Genomic DNA, 23,730 nt, shown 5'->3' with positions numbered 1-23,730 from the left:
CAGAAAATCCACTTATACACCCTGAGGAGAGACGAACCAGTTCAAATACTTCATAAACTAAGAAAATCCATCTTCCCGTGACATGTTTGCAGACCAGATGGAATATTTAAGCATTCATGAGCTATGTGAAGCCCAGCCAGGACTCCCCAAAGAAACCACACTGAAAGAGTTGGGGCTGAGTTGAATTTGGAGGACAATGGCTTGTGGAACAACTAAGGACCACGCGGTTGGCCGTCACAATCTCCCCAGCTCTAAGGAAATCAGAGCTTCATGGTGAGGCATTAAATTTAAGGAAAGAAAATATCGTTAACAGAGAACAAACGGACCCCTCTCTTCAAAAGGCTGGGTATTCAATTCTTTTCTTCCTTATGAACAATACAGAGCCCTCCTTTTAACAATTTCTTCCATATGGGATCCTGCCTGCCCTCCCTTCAAGAATATGCCCAAACTCTGTACCTCTAGATTCACAAAACTGTAAAGTTAGTTTTTAAAATCCAGTCCAAAAGTCCCAATCAACTGGAAAGTTTTGCCAAGTGAAACACACTCACTAACGGCTGACCTTGATGCGTTTTCAGGCACGCCAGCTCATATGCAATGTTACCAGAATTTAGAAAATTGTGTATCACAGACCTTTGCTTTCCCACAAAGGTGGAGGAATTAGAGCCCATATCAAAAGTTCAATATGTTGTGCCAGAAAAATGTCTCCTGCAGAGATTAAAACAGAACTAAAGAAGACAGTCAGAATTTCCTGTAGGTTTTTCCATAGAAAATGACAATTCTATTTGGATTTCTCAATAAAACATGGCTGCATTGGTCAACAGTGATTTATTCAGACACTGGAAGAGAAAAATCTTACTTTGTCCAAAGCATGGAGGGTCCACTGAAGAGCCCATCCAGTCTTCTGATGTGGTTGAGTCTATTTCCTTGTCCTGTTTACAGTAATCTGCCATCCACGATTCCTTGGTACTTACATACTGGTCTAGAAAGAATTCCCCAAAGATATTAAGTACGGAAATAGAAAAGATCGAGGCTTCAAGTCAAATAATTTCTATTCAGTAAAGCAAGCTTTTGTTGAGCATCTTACTGCATGCTAGGCGCTATGCTAGGTTTTCAGAAAGTCTGTCCCCTGGAGAACATGCTGCACTGGAAGAAATCAATGTTAACCAAACAACCATCACCACAAAGACGCAATGTGGACGGAGCTAAAACGAAGTCATAAATAAAATTCTATGGGAGCACAGAACAGGGAAGGCTCATTCTGTTTTGGCAGAAGTGGGACAGTACACGCCAAGGTCCATGGGAATCTTCAGAGGTGTGGGGACCTTTGCGCTGGGTCTTGAAGAATGAGCAGAGGTTAGAGTCTACCAGTGGGATTAGGGGTGCAGGGACGTGCCAGGCCAAGAGAAGTCCAAATGCAAAGATGTTAAGACACGAAAGTACACAGCCCTTTTAGGGAACACTGATAACTTTGGTGTGACTGTGGCACACCAAACATATTGGCAAAGGGAGATAGCAAAGAAGGCTAGAAAAGGGAATTCGTTTGGGAAGAGTGTGGTATGTCATGCTAAGGGATGGGGTTTCGAGACATAAAAAACCAGTGAGGAGGCTCCTCAAAACCACCAAACTCGGGAGGCTGAAATCCAGCTGACAATTCTCCAGGAGAACTGTCTTACTGTTTTTAGAGAAATGTGACAGGAAGGGCAGGTTGACAAAATAATTACGATGCACCACCCCTGGATAAAGACCTTTTCTACTAATTAAGTTTGATACTTTTTAGAACAAGAGTTATTGGTTTCTGGCTTTCTGGTTTTCAGTTCCAATAGTTGGCTATATAGAAGATTTATTTTAACACTAAGAAGTCACAGTAATATTTCTGGGTTTCAGCATGGTATTAGGAACAAGGAATCGGAGGTTTAAAAAAAAAAAAGCCTTACCACAGACAAGAATGCCTTTTGGAAGACATTTTTAAAATTTTATTTATTTTTTATTTATTTAAGAGAGAGAGAGAGAGAGAGAGAGAGTGTGTGTGTGTGTGTGTGAGCAGGGGAGGGGCAGAAGAGAGGGAGAAAGAGAGAATCTCAGGCAGGCTCTGCACTGTCAGCACAGCACCCATTGCGGGGCTTAAACCCACAGACTGTGGGACCATGACCTGAACCAAACCAAGAGTCAGACACGTAGCCAACTGAGCCACCGAAGCACCCTTAGAAGACATTTTTAAGTAGACAATGGCTCATCAGAAATATTAATAAAATTCTTTTGTTCGAGGTAAGCTCTTGTTTATCGTAGCTTTCCAAAACACTACCCTAAACTTCACCTAAACTTCCAGGTGAACATATTATATAAGAAATAACATCAGATCAAAATAATACAGTATCATGAGATCAATTATCCAGACAAATTTAATGAATGAAATCTGATCATGTAAAACAGCGGTTTTAAAATTTTTCGATCAATAAACTTAGGGTCTCATTTCACCATACATTCTCTTCATCTTCTTCTGACACAGAATAAGCCAATGGATATCCTATGAGCCTCGATCACACACACTGAAGAAAGTTTGCAGATCTGCAGTCGTATGTGTTATCACTCAAATAACCACAGTATTACCCAAAAGTCAGATCATGTAGATAATAATTCAAACAGTTTGAGAGTTTTCATAGCAAAGACAGGCAACACCTGATTGTTTGATAATGTAACTCTTTTCTTACGATGATATAAATATAGGCATAGAGTGGTTCCAACTCACTACATCAAATCCAGGAATGTACATGTCGGTGTTTTCCAAGAAACTTTCAGAACACACACCGTTAGCTTGGCAATCCTTCAACCCAGTGATTTTCAGAGTTAGGTCAACATGATAACTTGATGGGAAACAGTACAGGCAATTTATCCTACTATAAACACAAGGTAAAAATTACACCTTTTAAAAATTATTGTGTGTGTGAGTACCTGGAAAGAAATGTATCTAAACTCACTTCTAGGACATTAAAAAACAAAAACAAAAACCCATGACCAAGCATGGTGGGGGAGAGAGTTTTTATCACAGACATTTATGTTGCCCAAATGGTCTAAGTTCTTGCTTGGTCACTGACGGCATTAATACAGGATGCCAACTCTAGAGCAATGGGTTGAAAAGAATCGTGAGGCTAGGTTAGGGTTTATCAGGAAAGTAGCCCTGCTGAGTAAGTGATGTCTGGTGTGGGCCTGAGTATTTGCTAAACCAGGATTAACAGTCTTCTAGACAAGGGACTTATGTACAGAAAGGCACCAATCTTCTAGAGACAACTTTCCACTCACCAATGAGTACAGAGGTGATGTTGATATCCAAACGGGGTTTGGCCTTGGCTTCTAGCTTCAGTCGAGGAGGATGGAGACGACTAGCTGCCTGTTGTTGCCAGGATACAGAGCATGGCCATGGCTCAATAAATGGCTCCCAGCCTAAAAGAACACAGGAAATAAGACATCTGTTAAGCAGATATCAAGAGTTTATAGGGGAACACTGTTCACAAATGCTCAGCAAGGACAAACTATAGCTTAATAGCTTTCTATTTCCAATGTGATTTCACAGCGAAAGCACCATCTTTAGCTATAGGTCACCCTACAGATGCCTGTGCAGGCTAGAGGACATCACTACACAGACAGATACATGCCCCACATGGTCTTCCAGAGCGGGGAGGAAGGAGGGCATAGAGTGCATGTGCCTTCTCTATGAAAGAGCAGGCAGGACCTGCTTTTGATCCACTCAAAACGGAAAAAGGAGTCTCTGACGCAGGATGGAAAAGTACTAACAGCAGCTGAAGTAACTACTAAATTTGATTCTCCTCCTTATGGTGAGAATCCACTTAGTTGAGGGGCACCTGGGGGGCTCAGTCAGTTGGGCATCTGACTTCAGCTCAGGTCATAATCTCATGGTTTGTGGGTCCGAGCCCCATGTCGGGCTCTGTGCTGACAGCTCAGAGCCTGCAGCCTGCTTCGGATTCTGTGTCTCCCTCTCTCTCTGCCCCTCCCCGACTCATTCTCGCTCACTCTCTCTTGCTCTCTCAAAAATAAACATTAAAAAAAAAAAAAAAAAAAAAAGAATCCCCTGGTTGAATAAATAGGTAGAACATAATTGGAAATTCATTAAGTCTTTCAAATTTCTAATTTTAAATCATATGTGCCAAAGGTATATAAACAGCACATATATATGGTTTAAAGAATAAAATTACTACAAAGTCCTGTACCCACTATTCAGCTTAAGAAACAGAAAATCAGAAGTTCCTTGGAAGCCCCCGAGTGCCACTCTCCCATGTCAGCCCCCCTTACCACCAACCCTCTCCCACCCAATTCCAAGTAAACATTAGTTTGGGTTTTTAATCACATGCTTGCTCTTATCGTTTTACCACACACGCACGCATTTCTTCAGAACATACTGGTTAATCGGTCCTACTGGAGATCTTGACATAAATGGAATCTGATGTATGTGTTCTTCTGCAAGTTTCTATTTTTGCCCAACAACCTGCCTCTGAGATTCACTCATATTGCTGCCAGGTAGCTGTGGCACATTTATTTTCCCCACTGAATTGTAATCCGCTTATGAATATACCACAGTCTACATATTCATTCTACTTCTGAGAAACACCCCCTTGAGGAGGAGGAACAGCACTACAACCAGTCTTCTATCTGTTTCCGAGCACACATGAGCAAGAGATCCTTCCAGGGTACAGACCTAGAAGAAGTATGTTGCTGGGTTGTTGAGCATGCTTATACTCAACCTTACTATTTGTCAATTTCTTCCAAAGTGGTTGCCCCAATTTACAATTCGAATGGCAAGAAATTAGAGCTCTGCGGCTCATAGTCTCACACTTCATTCTTGCCAGTCTGATAGGTGAGAAAAATGATACCTCCCTGGGTTTTAAAGACTCAAGTTTTCAAGCGCCTGGGTGGCTCAGTAGGTTAAGAGTCCAACTTCAGCTCGGGTCATGATCTAATGGTTCGTGGGTTCGAGCCCCGCATCTGGCTTTGTGCTGATGGCTCAGAGCCTGGAGCCTACTTTGGATTCAGTGTCTCCCTCTCTCTGCCCCTTCCCTGTGTTCGCGTGCACACTCTCTCTCTGATGTAAATACACATTAAAAAAATTTTTTTAATAAAACAAAAAAATAAAAGGCTTACGGGCAGAAATCTCCCTATCAGGAGCACCTGGCTGGCTCAGTGGGAAGAACATGAAACTCATCTTAGGGTAGTGAATTTAAGCTTCACATTAGGTACAGAAATTACTTAAATGAATAAAAACTTAAAAAAAGGGGGGGGAGGACAAATTTAGCTACTATCGGGGCCAAATGATCCTTCACTACTAAGCAATTTCATATTCCAGAATGAGCCAAACTCCTGAATCAAAAACAATGAACTTCATATGAAACCTTGGGTTTAAACAGCTCAGGTGCAACATATCAGATATGTTAGGAAAATGAAAAGTCTCCATCTTTTTGTTGTGCTCATGCAGTCACTTGTGTTTCATCTTTCCCTGCCCAGCCCCACCCCCTTTCCCTCACGCAAAATTTATGTAGAAACTGGCCCAGGCAAATATTGAAGTGTGTTTTTTAAGTCCCATGATAATATACGCTTGTATACTGACCTGACAGAGCACGGTTATAATAATCTCCAGAAAGGGTGAAGTGGGCGTACCCTTCAGGGCTAGTCCTTACATGCTGCAGAAAACTCAGGCCTGCAACGAAAGCAAATTTTACTACAGCGCTGGGGTGAGAACAACCAAAACGTTCACAGATTAAATCACAGTGAAGAGATGTCAGTCATAGCTGATACTGATGAAATCATAGGAAAGCACACCAAATTTTGAGATTTTGTTCATCTTGGGTTTTTGGCATGAATTCTGACTTAAAAAAAAAAAAAAAAACCACTGTGTTAAAATTTTATTTGTCATAGCTCCTGAGTTTCCAGGCACGCCTTTAAGTGTCGTGCCTCAGGCAAATGCCACCTTTGTCTCCCTCTGGCCCCAGCCTTGGCACGCAGGTGTATCTGTGTTATTTCAAGTCTGCAGGAACATAAAAAACATACTTCTCCCTGAATATCTGAAAATCAGAAGGCAGGCTGATGAGAGCAGTTATGTCCTGATGAATATTAGCTCAAAATTTTAAGATTACCACAGAAAAATAAGAAGTAATTATTCCCTACAGAAAAGACACTCAGTCAAAAATTCCAGCTGTTACTTTCAATCAAGTGGCCCTTGTGGTGCCTTGAAGCACAGGGAAAAGGAAGCCTCTCCAGTGTGTCAAAGGTTGAGCTCAATACCCAGGATGGAATTTTCCTTGAAGGGAAAAGAGGCTAGCAAGATCAAAACAATGGAATATTAAAAGTAAACACAGCGGTGAGATTTTCGGGTACTCTCCTCAGAAGCCCCATCTACCACCACCTGCAATGACACAATTTGGGATAGGGTCCTCGTACCCTTGTCACTTGCTAGTGAAAGACAGCTCTCAGGGCCCCATGGAGGACACTGAGGGAAGCATTCTAGTAAGACTGTGTTTTATTTTCAAACGTATATAAGGTAGAGCATTGGCTTTTAAATGTCTTTAAGAACAGTACTCACTCCAGTCTTTAGATATATAAAAAGATAAACAAAATGGAGACACCAACAATGATTTAGGTAGAGCTGTTAATATAACAGAAATTTCATCAATGACAATTTCTATTATTCCCAAACTAGAGGCTGAAGGCCACATATGGCAAATAAATACACATTTCTTTAAAATAGAAATAATGAAAAACATATGTAAAACTATTATCTAAATTTCACCCATACGACTAAGGGGGGGTGGGGGGAGGATGAATATCATTTAAAAAAGAGGGGGGTGCAAACGGCTTGGCAATCACTGCAAATCTTCAAGATGAATCTGAAAATCAGGACAACACTCACGGGAAAAGGTGAGCTCAGCCAGAGGAACGTCACAGTCCATGCAGTCATCGATGAAACAGATGCACACACTCTCAGCTTTCACCTCCACCCCAGAGATCAGCTGGGCTGCCACAGGCCCCTGGCTCTCGTGGCTATCAGCAGCCAGGGAAAGAGACTTCAGAGGTTCAGCATTCTTAAACAACCAACTTGCTGCCTTTTTCAGTTGGCCTTCGAAAAAATGTAAAGGTGATCAGTTCAGCCAGTTTGCACAGCTACTCAAGCAACTCATTGAGGAAACAGAGAAATAAAGTTCATAGGAACCTACTGGACAGCCCAAAGGAACCTTGTTCCCAGATGTACTCTTAGACTTAAAGGGGGGGGGGGGGGGGAACCTGGTGTGATGATAGCAATTCCATTTTTAAGTAAACAGAATGTACCCCCCTTGCACACCTTCCACTCAAGTTCACCACCTTTCATGATCCGGTTCAAAATGCCTCCAGAAGCCATCCCTCCTCTGTTATGACATCCGTTGAAGGAGAGGAAAGGAAAAGACAGGATCCAAATTCTAGACGTCACTTAGTAGGGAAGTACGTAATCTTCACCATGTAGGGTTTTATTATATTATTATTATTATTACTATTACTATTATTATTTTAGTGAGCTCTATGCCCAACGTAGGGCTCCAACTCATGACCCTGATATCAAGAGTCACATGTTCTACGGACTGAGCCAGCCAGGCACCGCACTATGTAGTTTTGCATAGAATGATGTGCTACTATACTTCGTCTTCGCAACTGATCACAATTCCTTGCGAACAGACAGCTATGAGAAGTGCATGTGTGTGACACACGACTGTTAGATAACAGCCCTCTGAACATAACCAGATTGCTAAAGCTAAAGAGAAAAGGAAAGGAAAGCCATGCGACCCCATATTTATAAATTAGCAGAGACCAGTGCACAGAACAGGGGTGAGTGGTGAAGGGCATATGCTCTAGAGGAAGATGGCCTGGCTTCGGATTCCAGCACCTACTAGATGCTGGACCTTGGACAAGTTCCTCGATCTCTGCCCACAACACCCACAGACAGGGCTGCCATGAGGAGGAAACAAATGGGCACAAGTAACGCTCTCCCAGGAGCAGAGCCTGGCGCGTACTGAAGGCTCTATTAACATTAGTCATTGTTATCTTTTTCGCAACTGATGGAACAACACCTTAGCTGCTAAAGAAATAAAAATTAACAAAAATCTAAAAAGCTCTTAGAAATTGAAATGTTTTGTTATTAAAGAAAGAGGAAAAAATAGACAATGTAAACACTAAGAGGTATTAAGCTAACTGAAATAGCTAACTAGAGCTACTGTCATTTGTCACAGAAGGAAAAAGATAACAGTTAATGCAAACAATCGTGCGGTGAGAGCAGCGTTTTCACACGTAATTGGTCAGAGTGTCGCCTGGTACACAATGTTGCAGAAAAAGATCTGTCAATTTGAATAAAAAGCCCGAAAAATATATCTATAACCTTTGATCCAGGTTTTATACTAGTAGGTGTCTCTACCAGGGAAATACTAAATAAAAGTTATAGACAAAAGTTCATACCAAAAACTATTTATTACAGAATTGTATACAATATTGAAAGAATGAAAAACAAAAAAACAGTTAAATAAATCAAAATATATCATTTGATCAATGTCAAAAAATCAATGTTTATAAATAACTTTAATGACATGAGAAGATGCTGCTGATATGAAGTATATTGCAATATTAAAACTCAATAAAACCGTGTTGTAAAGAGGACTATAAAATTGTATTTGCAATACAATCTGCCAACATACACGGTATTATATGTATATATACATATGGGTACATATAGTACGTGAAGAAACAGAAAAATGTACGTGTAAGTATAGACTAGAAAAAATACAGCTTTTGCTGTATCTTCCTGTTTTAAGAGAAAGGACCACACACAGAGGGAGGTGGGAAGGAAATTATGTTGCAGTAGAAAGAACCCAGGCAGACTCAGCCCCTCACTAATAGGTGACCTGAAGCCAGTTAATTAATCTATCTGAGCCAGGTTCCTTATCAGAAATGGGATAATAATGGCCACCTGCAAGGCTATAAAAATTCAACAAGAAAACACAGGACGAGGCACACGGGCACTCGGCGGTCGTGACTATCAGCATTGCCAGTGCCTCCACCAGCAGCAACAGCAGCTGACAGCATTAGAGCTCCCGCTGTGGGCCAGGCACTTCCCTTAAGTGCTCTGCATATAGCGCCTATTTGTATCAAACCTCCAAGGGAAGTGGTCTTACCCTCCTCTTACAGATAAGGAAGCACTGCTACCGAGAGGCTAAGTAACTTGCCCGAGTCGCTAACAGGTAACCAAAAAGCAGCAAAGTGAAAACCTGAAGCCAAGCATCGGTTCCAGGGCCCACATTCTCATCCACTAAGAAATACTGCTGCTCAGGGGCGCCTGGGTGGTGCAGTCGGTTGGGCGTCCGATTTCAGCCAGGTCACGATCTCGCGGTCCGTGAGTTCGAGCCCCACGTCAGGCTCTGGGCTGATGGCTCAGAGCCTGGAGCCTGTTTCCGATTCTGTGTCTCTCTCTCTCTCTCTCTGCCCCTCCCCCGTTCATGCTCTGTCTCTCTCTGTCCCAAAAATAAATAAACGTTGAAAAAAAAAATTAAAAAAAAAAAAAAAGAAATACTGCTGCTCATTATCACTTCCAGCCCAAGATCATGGTCAGCCCAAAGAAAATCACGGAGGGGTTTCAAAATACAGTCCAGCTCTCCAAGCCACCTCGTGGGAGCAGGAGAGGCAGGGAATGAGAAGCAAGCTTATTATCCAGATGAACAGGTCATGGAAACCTGGGTGCAAATTACCTTGACAGACCAGAAGGGCTTTGCGGCAATCGTCCATGCTGAATCCCAGCTCCTGTAGTCTAGCCAGCTGTAACTCTAGGAAAAAGCGGGACATAATTTTTATAAATAATTGTATATAATTAATCCACTAACTGAAGAAAAAAGAAAAGAAATTCAGAAACGGGTGACGAAAACATTATATTTCTCTAGGCAAAAACGGGATCCTAACTGGAGCACCTTGAAATTTTTAAGAGTGTGTTCCCTGTATTGACTGTGTTTGTAAAAGCTTAAAACCGACATTTAGAATCATCCACATAGCTTTGGAGGAAAACTCAAGGTATAAAACTAAACCTTCACATTATCTATAGAACTCTGGAAGAAATGGCAAAAGGGAAACTGGTGTCGGCTAGCACAGCTGGTTTGGGGTGTTATATTTGTTCTTAAATTTTTAAACGTTAGAGGATCATACTTACAATTACACTTAATGACGTGTAATTATCCTCTGAACAATTTAATTGTGCAAAAGGAAATCTTGAAAGTTAACAAGAAGGGTAGACATTAGGAAGACTGAGTGGGTTGTACAGCTCGACACCTACCCAAGACAGGATCTAGGGTATGTCTCGTCCCTTCTCTGACTTCCTCTCCGGCTCGAGGCGCACCGGGAACGTGACTGCTAACGGAGCTGGCCTCCAAGGCCACTGCGTCGGGGCCGGCAGCATGGGCTTGCTCTGGGATGGATTTTGCGATGGCAAGAAACAGCTGAACATCGTTATAGGAGAGTCTGATATCCAGGGCCTGTAACTGAATCTAACAAAATCGAAAGGACGTAAGTTTTTAAAGTTGCCTTTGCTTTTACGTCCACACCTCTTACAGGCAGAGTTCCTAATTCAAGTTCTAGAAGTCCCACAGACACTACACTAATTTTCCATTTCAAAGACTGGGAAAATCTTGAAATTAAGCACCAAGAGCCATGAGGTAAGACATCTCTGCTGTGAGGTCAAATGCTCCTAAAACTTCACTAAATAAAAACTATGAAGCTAGGAAAATTACTACAGCAATGATTTGCTTACAAGTATATTAATCATCAAAGCAGAGAATCAGAGAATGGCTGTGGGTGGGGGGACAGATTACCTGTAAGCAAAGTTCTGTTACTCCATTTTGCTTTGATCTACTTCATTTTTTAAAATTTCTAAAACGAGCAGACCACTCAACAAAAATGATCTCCTTCTTCTTCCAACGTAACTTTAAGTGAGTCAAGTTCCACACTCATACCTCTCGAAATCCAGTGTGCCTCAGAGAATGGCAATATAGCTACCACTGGTAAAAGCAATACAGATGCCAGCACAATCGGGACGTTGTGGTCTCACAGATCGTGAGATTGAACCCCGTGTCAGGTTCTGCACTGGCAGTGAGGAGCCTGCTTGAAACGCGCTCTCGCTCTCTGCCCTCCCCATTTCTCTCTCTGTCTCAAAATAAATACACATTAAACAACAACAACAGGATGCGCCTGCATGGCTCAGTTGGTTAAGTGTCCAACTCCTGATTTCAGCTCAGGTCATGATCTCACAGTTGGAGGGATGGAGCCTTGAGTCAGGTTCTGCGCCAGCAGGGTGCAGGCTGAGCCTGCCTGAGATTCTCTGTCTGCCCATCTCCTCCTCATGCCTGCTCTCTCTCAAAATAAATAAATAAACATTAGGGGCTCCTGGGTGGCTCGGGCAGTTAAACATCCCGCTCCTGATTTCAGCTCTAGGCATGATCTCACAATCTGTGAGACTGAGCCCTGTGTCAGGCTCTGTGCTGACAGCGTGGAGCCTGCTTGGGATTCTCTCTCTCCGTCTCTCTTTCTGCCCCACCCCTGCTTGTGTGCTCGCTCTCTCTCTCTCTCTCAAAATAAACCAACATGAAAAAAATAAATAAATAAATAAATAAATAAATAAATAAATAAACAAACATACATTTCAAAAAAAACACAAACTGGGATGACTGTTGGAATGTCTGGGGGTGGCATTTTGTTTATTCACTATTTCAAATTTTTCTTTAAAGATAAAAAATCAACACCGCTTTTCTCCATCCTTCAATCTCCCATGGTTCAGGCGGATTAATTAATCGTTCCTCCTCTGTCAAAGAAATCACACACTAACTTCTCAAGCCTTCCTTGCCTGCCTTTAGCCTCCCTCTCTTCAGCTCGCATCCTCACATTCCCACGCACCTTTGTTCTAGGGAGATCTCTCTCCGTTTTGCGTTAGCTGCACCCCTTCCGCTTCCAACTCTGCTACTTGCCAACGTGGCATGGTCTCCTCCTCTGCCTCCTGACATCCTGCCCCTCCGCTCAGACTCAGCCTACCTTCGGTTCCACCCACAACCCAGATGCCTCCCTGTGTTGCGTTCTGCTTTCCATAAACTTTTATAAAACTTCAAGATTCTACCAATTAACAGCTCTTTTATTCTCCACGAGACTGAAAGATTTTCTAGGACAGAGACAATGTCATATTTACTTTGCATTTGCTATAGTGAAAAAAAATGTGGAGTTCAGCAGAGTAAGTAAGTTGTGCGGGCTCAGGAATGTGTTTGAGAGTGTATCGATGTGGAGACAGATTTTTTATCATTACCTCTAAGATCGGTGGGAAATCTTCACTATTGAATGCATCCATCAATCCTGAACTGTTCTGATAAGAAGAATTCCCCACGAGTTCCACCTGAATTTGAACCGGATCAACAATTGAAAGAGCTGTATCATGTTCATTCCCTAGTCGGCATGAAAACACCTAGAGAATGAAATGCAATACAGTAAGAATTAATGTCTGATTTAGAAGAGTCTAAGCATCAACAGAAAAAAAAGAAAACACTCTCTTGGTATCAATCAGCCCTGTGTTAGCAAAAGACCCATAGCAACTGCTGAAATAAATACTGTCGAGAGTGAACCGGGGATTCTCACCCACTGCCAGGAGCACGTGAAACGGTTCACCCACATAAAAGGCAATTTACTGATACGTGGCAAAAGACTTAAAAATCTCACACCCCTTGATCCAATAATTCTACTTCTTTCTAGGAACTAGCCTATGGAAATAATGCAAAATACATTTTAAAAAAAAAGTCACCGAACCATTATTTCATAGTTAATTTAAAAAAAAATTAAGAGCAACCTATATCATATCACATCTACTCAACGGAATATTTTGCGATCATTCAAAAGTAATAAAGGGGTGCGTGGGTGGCTCAGTAAGTTGAACTTCCGACTCTTGATTTCAGCTCAGGTCATGATCCCAGGGTCGTGGCTTCAAGCCCTGTGTCAGGCTCTGCGCTGAGTGTGGTGCCTGCTTGAGATCCTCTCTCTCTCCCTCTGCCTCTCTTTCCTACTCACATTCTCTCTCAAAAATAAAATTAAAATAATAATAAAAGGGACAATTAAAAAGACCATGGCGGTGGGAGGCGGGGGGAGGGCCTAGGTGACTCAGTCGATTAAGCGTACAACTCTTGGTTTCGGCTTGGGTCATGATCTCACAGTTCATGAGTTTGAGCCCCATGTCAAGCTCTGTGCTGATGGTGCAGAGCCTGCTTGGGATTCTCTCTCTCTTGCTCTCTCAAAATAAATAAACTTAAAAAAAAAAAAAAAAAAAAAAGACCATATGGAACGTAGGAAGACAGTTACAACATGGATATGTGAACAAGCAGCCCAATCAAAATAATATTATGCCATGACTTTCAGGAAAGAAACACATCAAAATGTCCATAGAGATTCTATACAGAGGGATAGGTAATTTTTCTCTCCCCTCCCCCAAATTTTAGGTGATATAATTGTTGTTTCACAATTGAAAATAAATACATTAATTATTAAAGCTGGTGATGCATATATAAGGGCTCATTATATTAATCTGTTCACTTGTATATGTTTGAAATGTTCTATAATAAAATGTTTAACAATAAATATATTTATGGGGAGACAGAAGGGAGAGACGACTCCCATTCTAGGACCAAATTATTTTTGTGCTTCAAGAACAGTACAGGAGAAAGCATTCACGTTGGTCTCCCTTGCTTCTTCCCCTTTGTGGAGGGTGGGGGGCATTTTCTAGTGCTATTCTCCCCCAGTGATATACCAAAGGGGTCTTAAAATTCAGATCTGATTGTGCTGCTGCAGGAACAAAATTAAAAGGAATTTCCAGGAATCTCAAATATTTTGCCATATACTTCTTGTAAGACTTTGGAGCAAAAAAAGTTTCATTTTCCTCTTTTCTTCAGGGGCTCTGGCTACACAAAATGCAACTGTACGTGACAGTTCGTTAATCAATCACCAACATTTTTCATTCAGAGCTGGTACTGGAATGGCTTGGAAAGCAGATGAACTACAATTTCATGATCAACTCACATCACTGGGAAGCTGGGAAGCACTAGACTATTGCAAACTAGCAACACATTTATACGGGGGGGGGGGCACGAGGGAGAGGGGGAGGGGGAGGGAGGGGGAGGGAAGGGGAGGGGGAGGGTGGGAGGGGGAGAGGGAGAGGGAGGAAACCTCAGTTTCCTTACATGAGAGAAACAAGTGATTGAGAAGTGAAATCTCTACCGTTTTTATTCAGCTACATCTGATGCAGGGGAAAAAAAGCACCATATGTTGCTGACAGTGAAAATAAGTTTTGTTCATTCAACTCTGAAACACCACTAGAAAGAACAGGGCATGAAAAGTTCAATCATAAAGGGAAAGGAAACGATGAGAAACCCAGACCAAATATTCCAATATTACAACAAGAGGAACGTCAGCTGAGATCAGTGAATTAAGAATACTTAATAGAAATAATAATGTGCCTCATTTCTCCTTCCGTCTCCACAACCCCCGGCTTTAAGACAAGCAGAGCAGTTTATGCTGAATATTGCGTCATGTAATTTTCAGGCTGCAAAGGCCACTCCAGTGCAAAGTATCTCCTTCGTGAGATTAAAGCAGAGCCTGAAGCAGCACTATTAGAGATTCACTCTGTGAGGTTATGTGTGACTCTTTAGAGAGTTCCTTTTACAGACTAGATGTTCCTAAAAGGATAATACATAAAATCCTTAACACCTTTTATAATGACCACAGAGCCCTAGGTCTTCAAAGACACAACGACTCGATGTGGGGAAGGGGACGTGAGGGCAATGAGGCCCACCTCCCCACCTTCACTCATTTGCCAAGGACTAGACCGCTAGAAGGAGTGAACACAGCAGGGGCCTAACAGGGTCATGGGGATGAGCAGAGTCTCCCTTAACTTCCTGAGGAAGGGAGGATGTCAGAGAAAGAGGTCAAGCCCCTCAGCACATGTACAGCCCGATGCTGGAGGACTGGATTCACACGTCAGAATAACCTGGTAGATTTGAGGACAAAACAAAGAAGAGGGCCAGAGTCCACCAACTCCACCAATCACTTCCCCCAGTGAAAGCTGAGGAGCTAAAATTCTCTTCCAGAGCCTTTTCTCTTAAGCCAAACCATTGAGTGTTTTGATCGACACGGAGACTTCTTACCTCGATGCCAAACAAACTCCCTGAAAAGGGGCGATCGACAAATCGGGGCTTATAGGTGAGCACTGTAGTGCCTTTGAGAATAATGGCATTGGTATCGAAGCAGGACACATCTTCAACAACCACAAACTCCGTGCCTGGAAAAGACAGCATTGTCAACCGAGCAGAAGCTGGGAAGCGGCGAAGCATTAGACTGTTGCAAACTAGCAACACATTTACACAGGGAGGGGGGAGGGGGACACGAGCCAGAAAGATTTGTTCCCAGGACATTCGTCGACCTTCTGCTTCACCACCATCCCGAACACAGTTTCTATATCTGGCCAGGCCCAGCTCAGCCAACAGAACACTGCACAAACAGAAAAGACTGCGAGGCAGTTCCTTCTCTCTTTAGAATATATTTTTAAGCTGAGTCTCCTGAGAGGCCAGATCAGATATTCAGAAGCCCAGGAAATCGGCCCTTCTCCAAGCAGTGACCTGTTTTAAAATCCCAGGAAGGAGATTGACATGCTCATGTTGGTCAGCCAGTGTAAGGCGTGACATCATCCACATAGCTGTTCGAGTTGTTTACAAAGAATACACATGAATTTAAGGTAGATTTTTCCAAAATTACTAAAAGAAGACAACTTTCTACTCATTTGTACGTGGCAAATTTACTTTTTATTTTCATCAAAAACCACGTATAGATAGAACTTTTGAAACTCAATCCATCTACAATGCACTACGCCGGCCAGCTCCTTCCAAACCATTAAGCAGTAGCTGGGGTATGTCACCAACACAAGGTAAATACATGCAGATATACTAGAAGAGTTTACCAGCTAACAAAAACCACAGTAAATCTGTTTGTAAGGGAACATGTTCCTTTTGTGAAGGAAATAACAATCCCTTCACTTATTTACCATTTAAACAGAGATTTTCACATACCAAATTTGCCTGAACTCAGGAAGGCACATCTGTTGGAGCACTAAAGATCAAACAGAAAATTGAAGCCAGATTTAACACTGGGGGGAAAGACCACTGCCCAGGTGGCGCTCCAGCTGGGCACGGGTGATGGGCAAGCAGAGGAGAAGGCCCAGAAACCCTGCAGTCCTGAGGGAGAGCCAGTAGTTCACAGCAGAAAATGGAGGTCAACAACTACGACACCTGCTGGGCTGTAGGAAAATGTGTAAGTGCTGGGGCACCTGGGTGGCTCAGTAGGTGAAGCGTCTGGCTTCGGCTCAGGTCACAATCTCACGGTCCGTGAGTTCGAGCCCTGTCGGGCTCTGTGCTGACAGCTGGGAGCCTGGAGCTGCTTCGGATTCTGTCTCCCTCTCTTCCTGCCCCTCCCCTACTTGCACACTCTCGCTCTCGCTCTCTCTCGTTTTCTCTCTCAAAAATGAATATTTAAAAACAAAAAAAAAGTGTTTAAAAAAAAAAAGAAAATGTGTAGGTGCTCACGTCAAAATACGGAAACAACAGGAAAATCATCCTCTAAGACACATACCGAGCCTAACATTCAGACTAAGAATCAGTGAGTGACTCACACCTATGTAGGCTCACCTGTTACATTGACCTTGACCTCAAGATGCCTCTCTGTGGACACAGGAAGGGAAGACCGCTTGGTAACTACTCCACTTTTCACAGTTTTGGGGACGACAGCAGATTCACTGCTAGAGTTACGGTGGCGGCGAGAAGGAGTAACATTAGTCTGTTTCTTAGTATCGCTGGGAGTGTGGAGAAAATCATGGACTAACAGCAGCCAGTCAAATATGAGAAACACGCGAAGGTTGTTGAGGACTACCGTAAAACAGGATGAGTCCTTCGTAGATCTGCAAGAAAACAACCCCAAAAATCAATCAGTCAGTCAATCAGTCAATCAATCAATCAATAAAATGGGAAAGGAGAAATGTATTTTACTAACTTACAAGTGTAGTACTCAGCTTGGGAAGGTGTTTTTCCAGTATTTTTTACATGGACCGTTCTGACTACAATAAACTCTGAACACCGGTTTAATAAAATATTCAGTGTGTGTTTTCGAAAGCTAATCATGTTTTCATGCCGTAAGAAAGCAGGATGGTGTGATCCAGCAGCTCTCAACGAGGGGTGACTTTGTTCCCCAGGAGACTTTTGGCCACCAATGTCTAGAGACATCTGTGACTGTCACGATGCAGGGTGGGGGCGGGGGAGGGGGGGTGGTTTGCTATCGGCATCTAGTGGGCAGAGGCCAGGGCTGCTGCTAAACATCCCACAACAGGCAGGACGGCCCCGCGACAAGGAAGTGTCCCAACCGGAAACGTCAATAGTGCCGAGGCTGAGAAATCCAGGTGGAGTAGGAAGAGCGGAGGCTTAACTCCAGTCACGTATCCTGGCTGAGTCGCCCACCTTCTCCGAGCCTGTTTCCTCACTTACAAAATGAGAAATATCAACGCCGTAAAAGATAAAGCACCAGCCACATAACCGGTGTTCAGTAAATGGCAGCTGCCTTCCCTACAGGCTATTTCAAGAAGATCACTAAGGCACTCTTTGATGTCTCGGATCACTTCTTTATGAACACCAAATCTACATACTAGTACTAATTGCCCAGCTGGAACTAAAAAGAGAGCCCCGATCTTTTAGCCTGAGGAGGAGAACAAGTAAGATGACATTTAGATGTGGGTATAACCAACCCCACGCGCTCTGGAAGTGGAGTTCGGGGCGGGGACGGAGAAAAACTGGCTTTGGAGCCCCCATTACCCCAAGTTCTCTGTTTGAGCTGAAAACCCAAGGACGACCCCAGGCCTGGTCTCAAACCACAGTGTGGCCCTACCAGGATATTAGTAGGCAGAGATGGGTAAGACAGAAGGAAAGAGGGCTAGAGACACCTTTATATGGTTTTCTGGGTTGAACTTTGTTCCGTGAGCTCAAAAGCCAGTGGGGCTCTAGCTACTACATGTGCCTGGTTTCCTGCCTTTAAAGGGGGCTTCTACTCAGGAAAAGTGGATTCTGAGATGCTTTTAAGGCTGGCTTCTCTAGTCTCTGGTTTCTCCTAAACCTGGCTCACTGCCTCCAGAAAAAGGGCACAGTGATGCATGGCTCCCTCATACAGACACAGCATTTTTCACAGAAACACTTTACTCTTTTGTAATAGAGAAAAAATGTTGCCCTCAGTAAAATTTTTCCATCCCATTTTGAACACAGATCGTCAGAGCTATGCACTAACTGGAAAGCCAAAGTATGTCTGATCCCTTTTCTGGAAAATATTTCAAGCCTTTAAACACTGTGAAGTGATTTATATTTGACACACAAAATCCCAACAGAAGAGCAATTCTTCTTGAGACACAGAAAGCGTTCAAAAGTTCCAATCCAGAGAACATGTTAACCCCCTCACTCACAATGGTATTTCTGTTCACAAGCTCCAAGGTAAGACTTTACTATGTGACCAAGGAATTATACACCTTCAGTATATAAACAGAGTAAGATTTCAAGGCTCCTTGTGTATTAAAAACATGATGGCTGAGACAAGGAGCTGACAGATTAGGCAGTCAGATCAATAATAACAGAGCAAATTCAAAAAGAAACTGTTTCTGCAGAAGAACCAAATATATGGAAACCTCCTGCTCAAATAAACCTCTTCAAACAAAAGAACCGCACATCACAGCCAGGTTAGCCTCTGAGACTGCAGGCAGCCAGCTGGATCAGTAGACACACACAGTGGCCGCACCCAGGGACTGTCAGAAGGGACACGGACGCTGAGATCAGAGGCACTGGTGTGAGTCCTGACTGCTTCACTCAGTCACTGTGTAACCTTGGAGAGGTGCTCGATGCTCTCCTAACCTCTATTGCTTCATCTGTAAAATGGGGCAGGAGTCACCCGCTTCTCAGACTTGCCAGGAGAATTTAAGTAAAGGCAGGGAGAGTGCCTGGCTTACGGAAAGGCTCAGTAAGGGACAACGAGCACTCCTATTTCTAAGCATCCAAAAGATTCACACAAAGGTTTGACTGTCTCCTTTGCTAGACTTTCTAGAGGTACATGGAGAGTGACCATGAACTCTCCCTAAAAGAAACCTCAACCTGGGAACTCACTGCACATTGAAATGTCAGGCACATTCAAGCATATCAATATAAACATTGACAACGTGTGTGTGTGTGTGTGTGTGTGTGTGTGTGTGTATGTTTCCCAGCCTTTTACTTACCGGTTTCTATTTACAACATACCTGATAACATCAAGCACTAATAGAATAAAACTGACATTGCTTCCAAAGGTCTCCTTTTGGATTTGCATTGGATGATTTTTTTTTTTTTTTTTTTGAGAGAGAGAAAGAGACCACGAGTGGGGCTGAGGCAGAGAGAGAGAGGGAGGGAGACATCGAATCCAAAGCAGGCTCCAGGCTCTGAACTGTCAGCACAGAGCCCGACGCAGGGCTCGAAGTCACGAACCGTGAGATCATGGCTTGAGCTGAAGTCGGACGCTTAACTGACTGAGCCACCCAGGTGCCCCTACATTGGACGATTTTAGGTCAAACCTAATTTTTCAGTTTCTGGGTCTATCCCCACTTAGTCATAAAATTTTACAGTAGGTCATAAAATAACACGGCTACATCAGTAATAATACTAAGAGCTGCCAACTGTGTGCAGCGTGCCAGGATTGTCCTTAGTTCCCACCTCTGCCCTGCGAGGTGGGTATGGTCACCCTTTTCTATCTTATAGACAGTTGCAGCTTAAAGTGGTTGAACTTGTCCAAGGACACACAGCTAGAAGGTGGTAGATCAAGGTCTTAAGTCCGGAGCTGTACAATTCCAAAACATGTACTCATTCCACACACACCACTGCCCAGCATAATACCGGGAAGAAAAACATCATCTACTTCAAAGAGGCTAAAGTCCTTTTAAGAGGAGAAGTGAGTCAGTGAGACTCGCACAGATCAATTAATAATGCAAGTCAAAACCACCTATCTTTCTATAATGTCTATGGACTAGAAGTCTTTTACCCCCTTAACCAAGCGTAATGTCTTCTTTCCTCAATTCACTTTACCCATTAAAACAGTCTACAGCTTACAAGGAGGTTGATTTAAAGACTCTGGTTTAATTCTAAACTTTTTTTTTTTTTTTTTTTTTTAAGGCAACAGAGACATCTTTTGGCCAATAAATGAAACTGCAAGGTTACAGGATTAGTAAATTAATCTGTGAGCTGCACTGGGGAGCCATTATCTATCTTGTCCGTGATTCCTCAGTCCTTTGATGCTCTAAAGCTGACACAAGTCTTGGCCCACTGCCCACAAGAGGGAATTTCTCGATAAAGAAAAGGCAGGGTCAGGGTCTGGATCCACTACCTGAAATGTAGTTCGATCTGAATGGATCCCTGGGCAGTGCTGCTGTTCCTGGAAGGCTGAAAAATACAGCTGAATACATTTGTCATGCCGGGACTGGCCTTCTGCCCAGCATAGCGGGTGTCAAAAGCCATCATGGAATGGGAAACCAAGTTAATGGACTTGGTTTGGTTGGAAAAGCTTTCATAGAGCAGTTTACATTTCTTGAAGTCAAATCTAAAAGGGAAAAAGCAGACAAGATGTTACACTCTTCCAGTTTACAAAATTACCTAAGTTCAAGACAACAGAACAAAATCCTAAGTATACCTGAGTTCAGTGAAGGAGAGAAACTTTCACTGATTTTGTTAACAGACTCCTCAAAACAGATGTAGTGCCGTTGTGCCCTGTCTCTTACTTTCCATTTCCAGGAAGATGACCTTGTCCACAGGGACTCCGTGAGGAAGAACACCACCTAGTATACTCTGGGTGCATTAACATTCTTGTTTCTGACCCTAAGTCTGAGAAGGCTGTATATGTGTAACAATCCCCAAAGGACGTCAAGGGTCCCTTGAAACCATCCCCTGTCAACTCCTAGCCTGCCTGTGGGATTCTCTCTCCACAGTCTGCCGAATTTTTATATAACCACTACAGCTTCCTGGAAATAACCAGAACAAATAATACTCTTCATACATAAATAAGGCAACTGGTCCACCAAGAGGAAGTGCATTTGGGACCATCTTTTTTTTTTTTTCTTTTCAGTAACAGAGAAAGCTGCAATAATGCAATTCATAATTTATTCAGTACCATCATGACATTCTGTGCAGAATTACTTCATTTTGTAAAAAACTAAGGATGTAGCCAGCCATCAGAAAAGAACTGCTAGCTCACAAGACAATCTGGGACCCAAGCCTTCGTTATACCATGTTTCGTTCAACTGAGTCAGATACAGGCCAGGATGGATTCTCGAGGAAAGACAAAGGAAAAAAAAAGTGTTTCAGTAGGGAAATTTCTAGCTTTGAAGTCCTGTTTTCAAATACTGAACCACTTTTCCAGCCATATGATCTTATGCTAGATAAAAATTCCATCTGGAAAATAGAAGATCTGCCCAACCTCAAATGGTTGTCAAGAGATCAAAATGAAAAGTTTATCAAGTGTGAAAATACAACTCAGTCTTAAAGGCTCTACACCAGTAACCATAAATTCTTGGTCTGCCCAGACCGCGCAAGTGAAACACTAAGAGAATCGCTAGGCAGAACACAGCCTCCTAAGGGCAGCCCAGTGGCTCTTCAGCTTCGGGATGCTTCCAAGTGAAAAGATGGGCCCAGTATTGTCAAAGCTTTCAACTTCTCAAAAGAGGTTGAAATCCAGACTTTTTACGTGAAGTCCCCCACTTCTGAAAGGTTGGCCAGTGAGGCAGCCATCAGTGCTGCTCGCCAAAGAGCTCTGGGTCTCCCCTATTCCCCTATGGCAGACACCACTTCTGAGTCCTCTGCACTTTGTGGGAGCACGTTCTAACCCATGAGCTCTGCAGAGCACTTGACTGCAGTTCAAAGCCACTCTGGGCTCTTGTTTTTCTCGTTGGCACAACAAGATGCCGGCTGCTCTGTCGGCCACGGTGACTGCAAGAGCAGAGCAGCAGGAGGGCCACAATGGACACACAGCATCAAGAGAAAAACGACTTCACTTTTCTAAGTCACTAGTATGTCTACATGTCTGTCACGTGGTAGACATGTGGTAGTTTTTATTGATTATTATTGTTTAAGCTATTGATAACATACCATGGCAGCAAGATTATATTAGGAATATACCATAATATAACTTTCTCCATCGAAGCCTTACACCTTACGATTCCCTAGGCTATCTGGAATGTTCCCCTCCCTCACCCCTCCTTGCAACTCAGCTACAACTGAGATGGCTTTTCTGTCCCTCCCAGTACATATACAAATACCGCACTATGTTAAAGGTATATTCTACAAATATCATGAGCGACATTACTGAGCTTTCTGGAACTGTGGTTCTACAGTTAAATACTTTTAAAGCACAGTAGATTTGGGAAACAGGGTGGATGGGAGGTACAAGCTTCCAGTTACGGAATGAAGAAGTCACGCGGATCGGAAGGAAGTACGGCACAGGGAATATGGTCACGGTATTGTAATAATGTCGTATGGGTGACAGGTGGTGGCGACACCTGCGGTGAGCACAGCATAACTCACAGAGAAGCTGAATCCCTATGCCGTAGACCTGAAACTCAGGGAACATAGTATGTCAACCATACAATATTTTTAAACACTACTGACATTAAAACGAAACAACAAAATCAGTAGGTCCTCAGGAAACCAAAGGCTAGCACTATTTCTGAAACTCTTTCAAACTTATCAGTTTCAGTACCAGGTGTGGGCCTGTCTTTGCTAATAAAGCAACGAATTTCAACTTTTAAAAAGCACCGTGCACCACCTCTGGCCACTCGGCTCTGTGCTAAAGCGAAACAGGTGTATTGTTTGTAACGCCGTTACTGTGATGTTAGTCACTAGGAGCAGAATGGTACCATTAAAGCCATACCTGGCTAAGGACCCAGCACTTTCTTTTCCTTTCGGATCTTTCAGCTCCAGACTTACATTCACCATATCGATGAGGAAACACATGCACGTGTACACTTCTCCACTGAGAACAGTCTGCAAGAGGAAAACGCCAGTCTGAAAAGGGGGTTAATATGTCAAGACATTCACTTGCTTCTTGCCCCATCTCTTCTCTGCAGGTGAGCTGGAGGTGGCCATCGGCTGAGGCTGCCAAAGTTAAGAGTTATGGGACGGCGCGAGGTCTCACTCACATGAATTCTTGGGTCTTGTAAATCGTAAGGCCGCATAAATTCCTCTATGGGCTCACCGAGGTTATTCTCCAATAAACCACGGATCAGCTTGTATTTGTACAAATCCAGGGAGCAGTGGACTGAGGAGAGGTTGCCGTGGATAGATATGTCTGGCACAGTGTGACTTATTTCTCTAAGAAAAGAAAAAAAGGTCACTTTGGCAAACAAACCACTAACTTAACACGGACAAAGCTCACCCCCAAATATAAGAGCTAAAGTGTACCCACCTACATTATCAACCAGTTAATTTCTAACTTCCAATAATAAAAATTTCATGTGGCTTCAAATAAAGCAAGTTAGCACAGCTGAGTATCATGCTTGGCAACAAAAAGCCCCTTTTCTCCCAAAATATGCATTTCAAAAGTCCCCAAATC

The 23,730-nt window shown here is 43.0% G+C and overlaps 1 protein-coding gene across 8 annotated transcripts in view; it reads right to left on the bottom strand.

The window, feature by feature from the left end:
* VPS13D (vacuolar protein sorting 13 homolog D) overlaps nt 1-23,730 on the bottom strand; it is a 257,770-nt gene that overhangs the window by 160,725 nt on the left and 73,315 nt on the right. For all 8 annotated transcript variants that reach the window (XM_045475674.1, XM_045475679.1, XM_045475675.1 and 5 more), the window contains 12 exons: nt 23,318-23,489; nt 23,050-23,162; nt 20,515-20,727; nt 16,767-17,035; nt 15,234-15,367; nt 12,356-12,511; nt 10,343-10,553; nt 9,768-9,842; nt 6,914-7,120; nt 5,615-5,704; nt 3,298-3,438; nt 857-979 (listed from right to left, as the gene is read on the bottom strand). In XM_045475674.1, coding sequence (XP_045331630.1) covers nt 857-979; nt 3,298-3,438; nt 5,615-5,704; nt 6,914-7,120; nt 9,768-9,842; nt 10,343-10,553; nt 12,356-12,511; nt 15,234-15,367; nt 16,767-17,035; nt 20,515-20,727; nt 23,050-23,162; nt 23,318-23,489 — 1,904 coding nt within the window. The remainder of the gene's footprint in view (nt 1-856; nt 980-3,297; nt 3,439-5,614; nt 5,705-6,913; nt 7,121-9,767; nt 9,843-10,342; nt 10,554-12,355; nt 12,512-15,233; nt 15,368-16,766; nt 17,036-20,514; nt 20,728-23,049; nt 23,163-23,317; nt 23,490-23,730) is intronic.

The sequence above is a fragment of the Leopardus geoffroyi genome, chromosome C1, assembly GCF_018350155.1.
Source record: "Leopardus geoffroyi isolate Oge1 chromosome C1, O.geoffroyi_Oge1_pat1.0, whole genome shotgun sequence".
Lineage (NCBI taxonomy): Eukaryota > Metazoa > Chordata > Mammalia > Carnivora > Felidae > Leopardus > Leopardus geoffroyi.
This window is presented reverse-complemented; position numbering and strand designations above follow the sequence as displayed.